Below are 14,612 nucleotides of genomic sequence, written 5' to 3'. Positions count from 1 at the left end.
GGCTCCGGGCGGCGGGGGCGGCGGCACCATGAGCGACATCCGCCACTCGCTGCTGCGGCGCGACGCGCTGAGCGCCGCCAAGGAGGTGCTGTACCACCTGGACATCTACTTCAGCAGCCAGCTGCAGAGCGCGCCGCTGCCCATCGTGGACAAGGGCCCCGTGGAGCTGCTGGAGGAGTTCGTGTTCCAGGTGCCCAAGGAGCGCGGCGCGCAGCCCAAGGTGCGACGGGCAGCGGGGCCCTCGGCCCTTCGCGGCCGGTGACCGCCGGGCCACGCTTCCCCCAGCCCCCGCTGGCCCCCAGGGTGACAGATAGTTGCCAATCCAGAAAGATCTGCGTGCGGGGCGCCCTCTGGCCTTGACCACCTGCTCGGCCTCCTCTCTGGACCCGCGTTGCTCAGCCTCCCGTTGCAGCGAGCTGGCAGCCCCGTCTCCGTGGCGCTAAAGAGGAAGAAGCTGCAGGCACTGACCACTCACAGCTCTCCCTGGTGGTGCAGTGGGTTAACTAACCGTTGGGCAGTTCGAAGCCACCAGCAGCTCTAGGGGACAAAGAGGTGGCAGTCTTCTCCCGCAAGGATTTACCGCCTTGGAAATCTGCGGGGCGGCTCTGGTCTGTCCCACCTGGTCGCTGGGAGTCGATATCAAGTGTGGGCTGTGGTAGCAAGTGTCCCAAACCATGTGGGTCATCCTGAGGCCCTCAGGATGGTGTCTGTTGTTGGGTGCTTCCGAGTCAGAACTGACCGATAACTGACCTCCTCAGGGTTTTCAGAGGCACGGAAGGAAGTTGTCCGTCCTTCTTGCAGGGAGCGTGTGGTGGAACCACTTGCCTTTGGGATAATAGTGGAAGGCTGGAGAGAAGAACGCATGTCCTGTCTTCCTGCTGTCTGAGATCATAAAAGGCACGTTTCTTATAACCTCTCCGGCATCTGTTTTGCAGAGACTGAATTCACTCCAGGAGCTTCAGCTTCTCGAAATCATGTGCAATTACTTCCAGGAGCAAACCAAGGACTCGGTCCGGCAGATCATCTTCTCCTCCCTTTTCAGTCCCCAGGGGAACAAAGCTGATGACAGCCGGATGAGCCTGCTGGGGAAGCTGGTCTCCATGGCCGTGGCGGTGTGCCGTGTCCCGGTCCTGGAGTGTGCCGCCTCCTGGCTCCAGGTAAAACCACCCACCGGTCGCCGTCTGGTCAGTTCTGACCCCCATGAGCCCTTGTGTCAGAGTAAAACTGAGCTCCACGCCTGGCTTTTTACAAGTAGATAGCCAGGCCTTGCGGACGCTTCTGGGTGGGCTTGAACCTCTATCCTTTGGGTCAGCAGCTGAGCATGTTGACTGTCTACACCACCCAGAAACTTCTAGCTCCAGGTACTTTTCTAGAGAGAACTCCCAAGGAGCCTCTGAGGAAGGACTCGTTGTCGGGAATTATCATTTGATTAGATTTCTAACGAGGCCTTTCCACATGTGTTTCCTCTTTGATCATCACTGGCCTGTAAATTCGTCTGTTCCACAGCCTCGTTTCTGTGCACCCACAGCCACCTAGTCAATCCCAGTCCAGAGACTGTGGGACAGAACAGGACCGCATGTAAGACTTCGGAGGCTGTCTTTAGAGAAGCCGGCTGTCTCATTTTTCTCCCATAAAGCAGCCATGGCTTTGAACTGCTGATTTTTTGCTTAGTAACCCAACACTTAACCCGCTGCAGCGTCACACCATTATATACAGGCAGTGGCTGTTCTTGGAGATGGTGGGTTGTAATTGTCAAAGGTCTAGTCTTCCCTTTTACCAAGTGCAACTTTTTTTTTGTTTGGTCTACAAACTCTAAACTCTAGAAACTCTCTAAACTCTAAATGCACAGAAATGATGTTAGTTACAGAATAGAGTTCTAGAACAGAGTTCAGATCTTTTGTGCAAAGCTTACTCTTAGTCTTATTTGACGTGACAACACTTAACCACTGCTGAATGAGACTACTGTTCTGTCTGGAGGAACACTCTTCTGCTTTGTACATCACTTTGTCAATGTGCTGTATGAAGTAACTTTGTCAGTGGGCTGTATGAAGTAACCTGGGTTTGCTGTGATGCTGAACCTTGTGCCATTGGGGTATCAAATACCAGAATGGTTTCCCAATGTGGAAAGTATTTGGTGGAGCACCCAGGTCTAAAAGAGGTTTGGAAGCAGGAGTGGCATCCACTTCCTAAACCACATGCCTCTGGAAACTCCACAAACTTGGAGAAATGATGATAGTAATGGAAAGGCATTAGTTCTTTTGTTCATAGAGTCGCTATGAGTCGCACTTGACTTGATGGCAGTCAACAACAACAACAACAGAAATTATGCAGTAGGATTTTGAGTACATCTGTGCCCCCGCCATGAGGGTTGTTGGTGTGAGGTTGTGCTTGGCCGGCCCACACTCACCGTGACCCCGCGTATAACAGAAATGAAGTCTCCTTACCCTGCGCTGGCCTCAGTCTGCTGTGCTTGGGCCCCTTGCCACAACCTCTGTGTCAGGCCGCCTCAGTGAGAGTCTGCCTCTCTTCAGGGACCCTCCACGTTCCCAGCATGATGCCCTTGCCCAAACACTAGCCTCTCCTGACAGCCTGCCCGAAGGACGTGAGATGAAGTGTCACCGTCTTCGGCTCCAGGGAGCGCTCTGCCTGCACTGCTTCTGAGCCAGACGGGTTCCTCCTGCGAGCCTGTAGTCTAGTCAGCACTCCATCAGCACCGCAGTTCAGAGACGTCTGTTCCAGGAGCTCCCTCTTCAGTGCTTCAACGACAGGGGTTTTTCCCTTAGAGAGCATTATGTGTCAATTTACAGGGGAGTTCTGGTGGCATAGTCTGTAGGGAGCTGTGCTGCTGACCCAACGACTGCTCATCTCCAGCGGTTCGAATCCACCGGCAGCTCCGAGGGAGCATAGGAGCGGTCTCCGCCCGTTGTGATTTAGAGCCTCAGACTCCAGCGGAAAGTGCTGAGTCAGGACTGAGTCGAGAGTAGTGGGCGAACGCCTGTTAGGACTGTTTCCCGTGCAGGCCAGCAGTGAGCGGGTGGGTCGGTTTATGACGCTGTTTAACGTCACAGGGTGTCAGTAGGAGGCTCGTTTGGCACAGTGGTTAATCACCCAGCTGCATGCTGAAAAGTCAGTGGTTTGAACCCACCAGCTGCTCTAGAGGAGAAAAGACTTCTCAGTATCCTGGAAAGGACAGCCTCGTAAGCCGCGGGGACGGGTGTGTCCTGGGGGGTCACTGCGGGTCGGAGCCGACTTGGCAGCGCGGAGCCGACTTGGCAGCGCGGGGCTGTGCCTGCTTGTCTTTCATCAGGATGGTCTTCATTCCCTGACAGCCTGGGCGAAACCCCCCTAGCGTTTCCTTTTTCTCCTCTGAGTTCTCCTGTTACCCTCCTGTGGTGTGATTGCGCTGGTATTTTGGGTGCATGAAAGCTGATGTCAGTGACAGGAGAGGGTCTAGTGCTCTGGGGTTCACCACCCCAGGGTGAGCTTCCTGCTGAGAAGGGGAGTGGTCAGTCGTTGATGGTGCTGTGACACTGGGGGCAGGTGACAGCCTGGCCTTGCTGCCTCCTGCCATTCTTCCTGCAGGGCCAGGTTGGGCCGCTGGAGGGGCTGCATCCTGAGCAGCTGTGGATGTGACAGTCACTAGGGATTGCAGACCAGCAGGAAGGAAGAAGGCAGGGAAGGGTGCCAGTGCTGGACTCCAACGTTTCACAGGACCCTGCTGAGGAGAACGGAGTAGTGACAGGAATTTAGTGTTAAGCTGCAACGAAAAGATCCAAAAGGTCAGCGGTTTGAATCCACCAGCTGCTGCAAGCTAGAGAGTTGAGGCAGTGTGAGGGTTGGAAACCTGTCAGTAGCTCTGCTCTGTCCTGCAGGATCCCTGTAGCCAGATGTCGAACTGACTGGACAGCCGGGACTGGGCACTAAACAAGCGTGTTAATCCCGTGACCCTTCACAGGCGCCCCTCAGTGTCCTCAATGTCGTTACCTCTGGAGTTTGGCTTGGGATTCCATAAAATTGGAGAAGTTGTCAACGTGGGGAGTGCTGTTTCCTAAGGAAGCGTGAAAGCTGAGGCTGGCAGGATTTCTGTAAAGCACTCAGACAGCAGACGTCTGAGTCTGATAGGTGCCACGGCAGAGCAGCCCCAAGGCAGTGAGCGTGGCTGTGTCAGTAAAACTTTATTTATAAAGCCGAGTGGTAGAACCCCTTTGGCTTTTTGGTTGCCACCCCCTGCATTATAGTAAGCAGTCCACACCTTGCCTCCTCGTGGAAAGGACTCTGTCAGCTCTGGTGGGCTCCCTCCACAGTCCCTGGTTGCCATTGGTGATGTGGGCTGTGGCTTCTTTCCAGCGGACGCCCGTGGTCTACTGCGTGAGGCTGGCCAGGACGCTGGTAGACGACTACTGCTGCCTGGTGCCGGGATCCGCACAGACGCTCACGCAGACCTTCAGTGCCAGCCCTCGCTTCTGCTGCCAGTTTGTGACATCTGTCACCGCGCTTTATGACCTGAACTCAGGTAAGCGTTATAGACAAGTGGTCATTAGAGGCTTCAGCTGACCAACCACCTTTTCATACCCGATGAACTGTTCACCAAAGCTTTGGCCTTTTCCTGTCGGATATGAGTGGGTTTTATTTCAGCTGAAGGTGTGGGTGGACTCTCTGGCCTTCTCCAGCTTCCTGAAAGGGAGCTTCTCTGTAGAGGTACCCCAGCTCCGCACAGCAGGAGGGCAGGCAGCCCCAGAGCCTGGATCTGGTGTCTCCGTCAGCTGTGGCTTCGTGCCCAAGCCCTGCTGTTTGAGGCTTTCCCCCAAGACACGTGGGTTGCTTGCTTGTCCTCTAGGTCCCATTTTGTTTTGTTTTATTTTCCATTTTGGCAGCTGGATCCCCCCAGCATAGGCTGTCCTCCAGTTTTTATTTTGTAAAGAATCAGAAAATGTGTGAGAAGAATACAGTTACATTCTTCCGCTCTCACCCAGGTTTACCCGTCATTAGCAGTTTGCCACATGAGTAGACCTCCAAGATAATTATGGGCTTGGCTCATCTATATTACAAGCACCTTACGATAGCACGTCACGTGACCTTTTGGTTTCCCTGGTATACCCAGGAAGTTACGCTGACACCATGCTGTAGTCTGTAACATTTGTGAGAGCGTCAGGAAGGCATTGGGAAATGCTGTAAGGAAACTCTGACCCCAGAACATGACAGAGAACTTGCTCTTGGAAAAATGGTGCCCGTAGACTAGCTCAGTGTGTGGTCGTCTGGAACGCTGAGTTTGTAAACAGAAGAGATAGATGTACATACAGGGAGCTCTGGTGGCCCAGTGGTAAGCTCTGCTGCCTTCCCTAAGGCACGTGGTTCAAATCCACCGGCTGCTCCCTGGGAGAAAGATGGGCCATCTTCTCCTGTGCAGTTTACTGCCTCTGCAAACCTGCCGGAGGGTCAGCTGTGGGTCAGCTCTGACTTGGTGACGCGCAGGTAAACAGGGTCTCCTTTTTATCCCTTCCCCGGGAAGGAAGACGCGTTTTTTCCTGAACTGTGTGATGGGCAGTGTTGGCCCCGCCCGCCCACTCTGACTGGGGGGTCTTTGTTTGCAGACGAGCTCATCCCCCCGCTGGACCTGCTCGAGATGATCGTCCACTGGGTCGCAGAGGACCCGCGGTTGATTCTCATTACCTTCTTAAACACGCCCATCGCCGCCAACCTGCCCATTGGCTTCCTGGAGCTCACGCCGCTCACGGGACTGATCCGCTGGTGCGTGAAGGCGCCTCTGGCTTACAAGAGGAAGAAAAGGCCCGCGCTCACCAACGGCCACCTCAGTAACAAGGTGACCAAGGACGTGGCCTCGAGCCTGGACAGGGACCCACACCTCTTGTACTCCAAGCTACATCTTAGTGTCCTGCAAGTCCTCATGGTCCTTCAGGGCCACCTGACTGAGAAGAACCTGTACGGACGCCTGGGCCTCGTCCCCTTCGACCATATGGTCCCGCTGGTCGAGGAGATCAACCGGCTGGCAGACGAGCTGAACCCCCTCAACGCCTCCCAGGAGATTGAGCTGGCCCTGGACCGGCTGGCCCAGGCACTGCAGGTGGCCATGGCCTCGGGCGCGCTGCTGTGCACGCGAGGTGGGTGCCGGCCTGGGCCACCTGGCCCTGCTCCCCCCCAGCCTGGCTCCTGCCCCTCCCTGCTCTAGGACTGCTTGTCTTGGTCCTGGAGCCCGGGTGGCCATATTGGTCAGCAGATCAAATCCACCAGGTGGTCTGAGGGAGGAAGAGGAGGTGGTCTGTTCCCTTTAAACCTAGCAGCACCTCCATGGGAAAAGAGGTGGCAGCCTGCTCCCACGAAGAGTCACGGCTATGGGGTCCCCGGGGGCAGTCCTCCGAGGCTCCTTGGAGTAGGACCAGCTAGACCACAGTGTGCTTGGGGGGTTTTTTGTTTTCTTAAGTACAAGCTCTGAACTCCAGAAGCTCTGGTGGGCAGTCCACTGCACCCCTACCCACGCCAGTCCATCAGTGGAATGCCCACGCGCTGGACCGGGTTCCAGCTGTCTGCACACTGTCAGAGGGATACCCCTTTCCTAAGGGTCTGACCCCATTTGAGGCCTGGTTTGATCAACCCGAGTCCTTGAGAGCATGACCGGCCCTTCCTCGTCTCCAGGCAACCCTAACGGTGTCTCATTCATTTCAGATGACCTGAGGACCTTGTGCTCCAGGCTGCCCCACAATAAGTAAGTGTCCTAGGGGCTAGACGTGCCGGGGGCAGGTAGCCTCCTTGTCCCTGGTCACTGGGAAGATTGGTCTGCAAGGTTGAGTGTCTGTAAGGAGCCCTTAGGGAAGTGGTAATGCGTGGACTCAGGGATGATGGGACAGCCCACGAGAGGAGCTCTACGTAGAGTCTGTGTGGACTGGGGACCGTCTTGCCAGGAGTCAGTAGACGTGGGTGACACTCCATGCATCGTCTACAGTGTACCGAGTTGGTGCTCTGTGTGGCTCAGTCTGTTCTGGCTTGCAGTGAGTGGTCCTGTGCCGTCCCCCAATCGTTGCTGGAGCCACTGTTGCAGCCACTGTGTGTGCGTCCCCCTCGCTGAGGGCCTTCCTCTTATCTACTCACTTGTACAAGGAGGTCCTTCTGCAGGGACCCTCCTGAGAACAAGGCCAGAGTCCATAAGCACTCCCCCTTTGCATCTGACGGGCGCTCTGCACTTCTGCCAGGACCGATTTGTTTGCTTTTCTGGGATGTACTCGTTACGTGGGACATTGCCTGCTGATGGCATGGCTGGGACCCCGTGGAAGATGCCTCAGAGCCTGGGCAAGGCACCCGGCGGTAGTAACTGGGCACCTGGTATCACATCAAGGGCCCGTGTTCTGTGTGCAAGTCTCTTGTTATTTACAGTGATTTAAGGCGGGCCTGAAACCTCGCCAGGGCTGTATTCCATAGAGATGGAGGCTGCCACACCTTTCTCCTATGGAGCAGAGGGTGGATTTGAACTACTGACCTTTTGTAGCATCTGAATGCCTTCGCCACAGAACCAAGGCTTTCAGACCCGCACTAAGCCAGGACCAGAACCGCTGTTGATCGTGGTGATGTCAGAGGAGAGAGTGGAGCTGCGCGCTCAGGTTTCCAGCGTCGTAAAATGTACGGAGCCAGAACTGCCACGTCCTTCTCCCAGAAAGTGGCCGCTGGGTTTGAACTGTTAACCTTCTAGAAGCAGCTGAGGGTCACTGTGCCACCAGGGCGCATTCCAGGAGGACAGTAAGAGTCTCCCAAGTGTTCAGTGCTGTCACGGCAACGGCTGCTTAGTAGCTTAAATTGTACTTGAGACCCTCAGAAAAGAGCAGGAGGCTGTGTGCATGAAAGTGTTTCCTGCAAACACCGCGTTAAAAGCAAACCAAGCCCTTTGAGGCAGCTGAGCGTCACCTCCGTTGCCATGGAGTCGGTCCCAGCTCACGGCACCCCGTGTATTACAGTTTCTTAGGCTGTCCTCTTTACCCAGACACCGCACCTTCTGTGGAGCTGCTGCATGGGTGTGAACCTCCAGCCTTTAGGCTGGCAGCCTCTCACACTCCACTGGGCCACACAGGCTCCTAGTGCAAGTTCCTTGTAAACTCCATCAGAGGATGTCCACTGAAAGTAACCGTTGTGATTGACAGGTCAGGAAATGCTTGTGTGGCTAAAGGCAGAGGTGGACCACTAAGGGTGGGGCCTGCAGGAAGGAGAACAGTGTTGTCAGTCACTTCCAGCTCAGCTAAGTCATGTGACAGTGAACTGCCCGTGGCATCAAGGATGTAATCCTTACAGCGGGGGGCCTGGTAGCACGGTGATTAAAGTACTTGGCTGCTAACCAAAAGGTTGGCAGTTCAAACCCACTAGCTGCTCTAAGGCTAAAAGATGAAGCTGACTATCTCTTTAAACACTGGCGGCCGCAGAGACGCTGTGGGGCAGTTCTGCTGTCCTGCAGGGTCTCTGAGTTGGAACAGACTCGCCGGCAGCGGGTTTGGTTTTGGTCATCTTTTAGGACTAGAGCTGGTGGATTTGAACCACCTGCCTTTCAGTTATTAGCCCCACACTTCAGCCGCATCCATTCTTCAACATCACGCCGGCCTTCTGTGAAGAGTGCTGGAGATCCAGGGCTGGGTGGGCAGCAGGGGAGCGACCTGGCCCCCACAGACTCAGCAGTCGCCAAGGCCAGCAGGTCAGCCAGAGGCTGCCCAGGGCCAACTCTGAGGATTCTGGAAGGGGAACAACTTGGGGTTGGCAGCAGCGACAGGTGTGGGCACCAAGTAGGCAGTGTCCATTGGGGTGGAAGGACCTGGATTGAAATTCTGTCACCACACACTTTCCAGTGTTGTTAGTGGCTGAGTCACCCCCTCACCCCTCCTGACCCCAGGGGATCAGGCTTTTATGATCTGAGGTTTTAACTGTTTAACTAAATAGAGGGAAGGTTTATGGGGCAGGTCTGTTTTCTGTTCAAGATTTATACGTGTCTAATTAGCTGACACACATTGTCATCAACAGCACTCTTCCCATTTCCTCACTGTATTTCTCATTTCCTTTTCTCCTTTTTCAACCTTTCCTGCCCTCTGAATGTGGTCACTGGGCAGTCAGCATTTTTAATTGTGAATGGCTGATATTTTCCGAAGTAGATCACCAGACTTTTCTTCTTAGTCTGTCTTAGTCCGGAAGCTGTTTGGCATCACAGCAACACGCAAGCCCTGCTAGTGGCTGGCGAGGTGCCCTGGCCAGAGACCCAGGCCCCTGCACCCCAGGCGGGGCCGTACCACTGAACCTCCGTTGCCTGCCCCCGCCCCACAGGAGAAGGCTAAGAGCTGCTTCTGTAATGACAGGAGCGCGACGGGCCCTTTGCTGTGGCGTGGGATCACAAGGGCTGGAGTGAGTGGACAGCCCTGGGGTGGGGCCTCTGATAGCCTGGCCAGAGAGAAGGCAGATGGGAAGAGCAGGCTCTGGGGCCTGGGGTGGCCATGTGGGACCCCTGGATGAAAGGGGTTGAGAGGGAACAGGTGTTGATGTGACAGCAAGGCCTGAGGGCTCGGGGCGGGGGCACCCCTGGAATGAAGAATCAAGGGAGTAGGAGAGTTTCGAGGCCCAAGTGGCGGGGTGTGGCAGGTAAGCAAGGGCGTGGACACACACTCACTCAGAGCTCTGATCCCAGCGTCTTCTCAAGGCCGCCTTCCAGAGGGGTCAGCACTTGTCAGGAAGGGGCTTTGAGGAGAGGATGCCTGGTCAGCATGGAGGCAGCCCCGGGTGGAAGGCCTGGGGAGGCCATGGCAGGGGCCCGTGGGTGGGTGTGGGCTGCAGGCCTGTAGAACATACCTGCCAAAGTGCAGAGGCTGTCCCACAGCCCCCGCGAGGCCCCGACACTGCTGCTCCCCAGACCTGCGCTGTTGTATGACTCCAGCGTCTCCCTAGCCTTTCCCTTCACCCGGGTCCATCTAAGTCCTGCAAGGCCACCTCCAGGGCCCCCTGCTCTCTGCAGTCTCCACTGAGAACCTGTCGTCCTGGGCCTCGGAGGCTCCATCATGCCCCCTTGGTGTCACTGAGGCTCTGATTTGGTGGCTGTGCTCCACGTCCAGGAACAGAGTGGGCAGCCCCCAGGGCAGGCTTGGAAAGCTCTGAGCTTCAGCCCAGACTGACCTGATTCCACTTCCTCTCTCTGCAGCCTCCTCCAGCTGGTGATCTCGGGTCCCGTGCAGCAGTCTCCCCACACAGCGCTGCCGCCTGGCTTCTACCCTCACATCCACACCCCTCCGCTGGGCTATGGGCCTGTACCGGCCCACCCCGCCCTGCCAGCGCACCCCGGGCACCCCTTCATCTCAGGCATGCCCTTCCCCTTCAGGCCCATCCGCTAGGCCGGCTTTAGGTGCCGCTGAGTGGCAGTGTGCCTTCTGTGCCCGGGTCGAGAGCGGCCCCCCAAGGAAGGAATGGCAGTCCCACGGAGAAGGACCTCGGAGCGACGACCCTGCAGCCCTCCTCGCCGGCCAGTTTGCAGTGGAAGTTCCGAGTCATCAGGCCCAGGCGCCCTGCCTGGTCCTGCTCTTACAGATCCAGATTGGAGGGTGGAAGGTGGGGCGTGACCCTGCACAGTGACACTGGCATCTGTCACTGTCCGCCCCTCTGCAGCCTGCGTGCGGCTGCCTGTGCGGCCTCCCTGCCCAGTGAAGCAGAATGGCCCCGGCCGCCTTCCTGGGAGCGGCGCACGTCCCTGCCCTGCTGACAGGCTCTTACACAGCTCTGTGAGCTCAAAGCTGCTGCGTGGAGATGGCGTGAGCACAGCCCCAGGCAGTCACCTCAGAAAGGAACTTCTAGGTTTTACGGAGATCTCTACGTTTTCCTTTCACGTGTTCAAATAAATTTTTTTCTAAACAACCTGCTCACCTCGAGGGGATGCGTGTTGAAAACCTGGGACGAACAGGAGCTGCCATGGTTTCTGCCACCATCAGCACAGGTGATGGAAAGCAGTTCTGTCATCTCTCTGGACAGTCCCTACAGGCACCTTGTCCCACCTGGGCTGGAGATTCAGGTGTCTGCTGGTCCAGGAAGATTGGGTGTGTTGGCCTCCTGGGCCCCAGCCTTTCTTCCCTGAATCAGGAGGCTTCCCCCCGGCACATGATGGGAAATTCTCTGAGTCCTTTATTCATTTTGAAGGATGTGATGGTAACAGGAACCATCTCACTGTGACAATTTTGGTCTCAGAAGTGAGACACACAGTGTGGTGTGGTCTTCTGGGAGTCAGAGGACTCAGCCTCTTCTTTGATGTTGTCCATTCGGTTCGGACCTCTGGTGAGCCCACTATGACAGAGTGGACCCCCACGCCATCCTGCCCCACCCTCACATCAGTAGTGTTGGAGCTGCTCTGTCCAGTTCTCTGGGGCTCTTGTGCTGACCCTCTGCTTTATCAAGCCTGATGCTCATGTCCGGGGTCAGCCCGCCGATACACACCCCTGGCCCCTCAGAGTCCCTCCATCTTCCCCTAAGGAGCACTCTGGCTGCACTGCTAACACACATTTGGTCTGGCAGCCAACACCCTAATCCAGAGGCAGCAGTCCTCAGTCGTCCTGATGCGCTGTTCAACTTTTACGTGCATATTGAAGCCATTGAAAACATCATGACTTGAGGTGTGCGCACATTAGTCTTTAAAGTGGCATCCTTGCTCGACACTCGGATCTTTAGCAAGAGATTCTTGGCAGTAGATCTGTCCAGTGCTATTGAATTGCTTTAATTTCTTGACTGCTACTTCCATGGGCATTAATTGTGGATCCAAATAACTGCAGTATTTGCGGTGGACATGTACATAGATGACGCATGTGCACATGGCTAGAAGTGAGAAACACTGTTTGCAGTAATTGTTACTGTCACTTGAGTGACAGTTGAGAGCAGTGTGGTGTTGCCTTCACGCAGTCAGGCTTTAGGACACCGATTGTGATCCCCACATTGGGTCATCACTCTTCCCGCTCTCTGTGGTTCTTTGCACGCATCCTTCCATCCTCTCCCGCCTTCGGAGCTTTATCCCGGGTGGGGTGTGTGTGTGTGTGTGTGTGTGTGTACTGTTTTAATAAAGTAGATCCATAATCAGCCCGCCAGCAACATGAGACCGGCTGCCGGGGGGCTGTACACAAGCCGCTGACACCAGGCCATACAGTACCCGAGAAGCTACTCGAGTTAGACTCCAGGAAGGAGCAGACAGCTGTGGTCGTGATCCCTGTCTTGAGTGTCCACATCGCTCAGATGAGTATTTGTCAAGGCTTCTGAGTATTCATACTAGAAATAGACTCTCTTGTGCTCTATTAATCTGAGGACAAAAAGAGAATGTACTTGGAAGCTAACTGACTGATGGTGCTGGAAGTCAGGAAAGTGGTGGAAGGTGAGCATTTGCAAGAGCTGGGTGCTAGAAACATGGTGTGTTCAGTTTCACATTCAAGGTGTATGCTCGCCTGCTCGCTCCTGTGCGCTGTTGCACAGAGACTCCATCCACAGGCCTGTGCACAGCAGAGACAGCATGGCCCAGGAGTGGGTGGTGCTTTGGACCTGGGGTCAGTGTGGGTCAATCAGCTCAGGGCGCCAAACAACAGCCTATTTAAAAGGCCCTCCTATTCCAATAGGAAAAACCCCACAATGCTGGGTTAATATATTTAAGAATAAGGGGGCTTTTGTGTCTTTTTTTATTAATAACTTTATTAATTTTAATGAAAATTTACAGACTTTGGATTTTCATTCATTGTTGTACTTTTTTCTCTGCCGACCCCTCCCTCCCACCGGTACACTCTTCTTGAAAAGTAAAAGTTCCCACATTGTTTTACAATCCCTCCCCCAGGTCCACTCCACTATGCAGCCTTCGCTCTGGACTCCTATCATGACAATATCAGATATCCCTTTTAATCAGTTTTCTCCCTCATCTATTTCAATGCAGTATATATTATTTATCACATCTTTCTCAAGTCTCCCCCCAACCCCGAGGTCAGTCCTGTTTTACAACAGTGGCATTATGCAGTATTTGTCCCTTTATGACTGAGATACTTCACTCAACATAATGTCCTCCAGCGTCACCAATTTTAATAATAATGCATGAGTTCCTTGTTTTTCAATGCAACATAGTATTCCATTGTGTGAATATACCACAGCTTCTCTATCCATTCATTTGTTGATGGGCACTTAGGTTGTTTCCAACTCCTTGCTATCATGAACAAAGCCGCGATAAACATGAGTGTGCAAGAAAGGAGGATTTTTTTAGTTGTGGCTTGGGTGAAAGTTTATGAAGCAAATTGGTTTCCATTGCAGCCACACCCACTCCCTGCCTGTGTCTCCCTCAACCAGGCCTCTTCCATCCCACCAGGCAGCTTTGTCCTTGGGTCCATGTTGCCCTTTTGATCTCACATGGTTGACTCTGTTCCCTCTTGGTGGTATTTCTTGTCCTCTAGTCCTGTCTGAGACCTGGACAATGAAGGATGACAGGAGAATCGATGCCTTTGAGCTGTGGTGTTGGAGAAGAGCACTGACTATCCTGTGAGCTGCCAAAAGAACAGACACATTTTGGAGAAGGTGCAGCCAGAGTGCTCCTTGGAGGCAAGGAGACAAAACTTTATCTCACATACCTTGGGTGTGCGGGTAGGAAGAGCCATTCCTTGGAAAGGGACATCGTTCTTGGAAAAGTCAGTGCAAGAAAGATGCCCATTGAGAGGGATTGACACTGTGACTGTGGTCATGGGCTTGAGTGTGTCACCGACGATGAGGATGGCACAGGACAGGACAGTGTTCAGATCTGTTCATGGGATCACTATTCAATGGCACCAAAAACCAACAGCATGGGACCAAGGGCTTGAGGAGTCTCAGATGCTCTGCATTATGCTGGAACCCCAGTGGCTAAACCCTCAAAAACAAATAACTGCAAGGAGGGGTGCCTTGGCAAAATGGAAAAGGGAAATCTTTCGGCTGAGATAGGAGAGACATGCTGGCCTGCTCTCTCAGTGGCATCACCAATCCAGGGCCCTTTCCACTGTGAACGTCTTTTCTAGAAGGTCCTCAGGCCTGGAGCTCCCCCTGCTGCTCGGCAGGAGAAATGCAGTCCTCAAGAGGAAAGCCCACCTGAGACCCAGGACAATGAACCATGTACCGAAAAAAAGAAACGCGCTGTGAGTGAGGACCACTGATGCCCAAATGTCTCAGAAAGTCTTCGACTGTCAGATTATCAGAGTCAGACTGCGAAACAATCGTGCTTTTGTTTAAGAAAATAGAAGGCACTTGTGAAAAACTAGGTACCAAGGAAAAAATGAAGAGGCGCCAAGCCAACCATCACAAAGAAGTGTGGCAGGATTCCACACGCACCTGCGACTAAGGGAACAGCTACAGCCCGACCCCAGAGTGCCACAGGCCAGACAGTGCCTGGATTGATGCTTCATCCATGTAACGAAGGGTGGGGCTGTTGTTGTTGTTCTTATGTGCCGTCGAGTCCTTTCCGACTCATAGCGACCCTATGCACAACAGCCCTAAACCCTGCTCTATCCTGCGCCAACCACACCGCCTCTGACACACCCATCCCGATTACCCCAGTCACTGAATCAATCCATCTCTCTCTCAGGGAGGAGTGATAGGGAATGGCAAAGGAT

General features: G+C 54.3%; 2 protein-coding genes across 2 annotated transcripts in view; both read left to right on the top strand.

Annotated features, from left to right (window-relative positions):
- Positions 1-28: 28 nt before the first annotated feature.
- Positions 29-10,361, top strand: LOC102874450 (chromosome unknown open reading frame, human C7orf26). The gene is made up of 6 exons (XM_006889623.1): positions 29-220; positions 936-1,157; positions 4,348-4,513; positions 5,592-6,119; positions 6,682-6,721; positions 10,172-10,361. The coding sequence occupies exons 1-6, from the start codon at positions 29-31 to the stop codon at positions 10,359-10,361; spliced, it is 1,338 nt and encodes a 445-aa protein (XP_006889685.1).
- Positions 10,362-10,677: 316 nt separating this feature from the next.
- The window catches only part of ZNF316 (zinc finger protein 316), a 37,907-nt gene continuing 33,972 nt past the window's right edge, over positions 10,678-14,612 (top strand). The window contains exon 1 of the mRNA XM_006889754.1: positions 10,678-10,745. Coding sequence (XP_006889816.1) covers positions 10,678-10,745 — 68 coding nt within the window. The remainder of the gene's footprint in view (positions 10,746-14,612) is intronic.

Source organism: Elephantulus edwardii, unplaced genomic scaffold (assembly GCF_000299155.1).
Source record: "Elephantulus edwardii isolate Elephantulus edwardi_28Jun2011 unplaced genomic scaffold, EleEdw1.0 scaffold00080, whole genome shotgun sequence".
Classification (NCBI taxonomy): domain Eukaryota; kingdom Metazoa; phylum Chordata; class Mammalia; order Macroscelidea; family Macroscelididae; genus Elephantulus; species Elephantulus edwardii.
This window is presented reverse-complemented; position numbering and strand designations above follow the sequence as displayed.

Bases quoted from the DNA above. Each gene is read 5' to 3' on its own strand.
- LOC102874450 (XM_006889623.1), top strand. From the start codon at position 29: ATGAGCGACATCCGCCACTCGCTGCTGCGGCGCGACGCGCTGAGCGCC. The intron at 4,514-5,591 runs GTAAGCGTTATA...CTTTGTTTGCAG, and splicing joins GCTTTATGACCTGAACTCAG to ACGAGCTCATCCCCCCGCTG. The intron at 6,120-6,681 runs GTGGGTGCCGGC...CATTCATTTCAG, and splicing joins CGCGCTGCTGTGCACGCGAG to ATGACCTGAGGACCTTGTGC.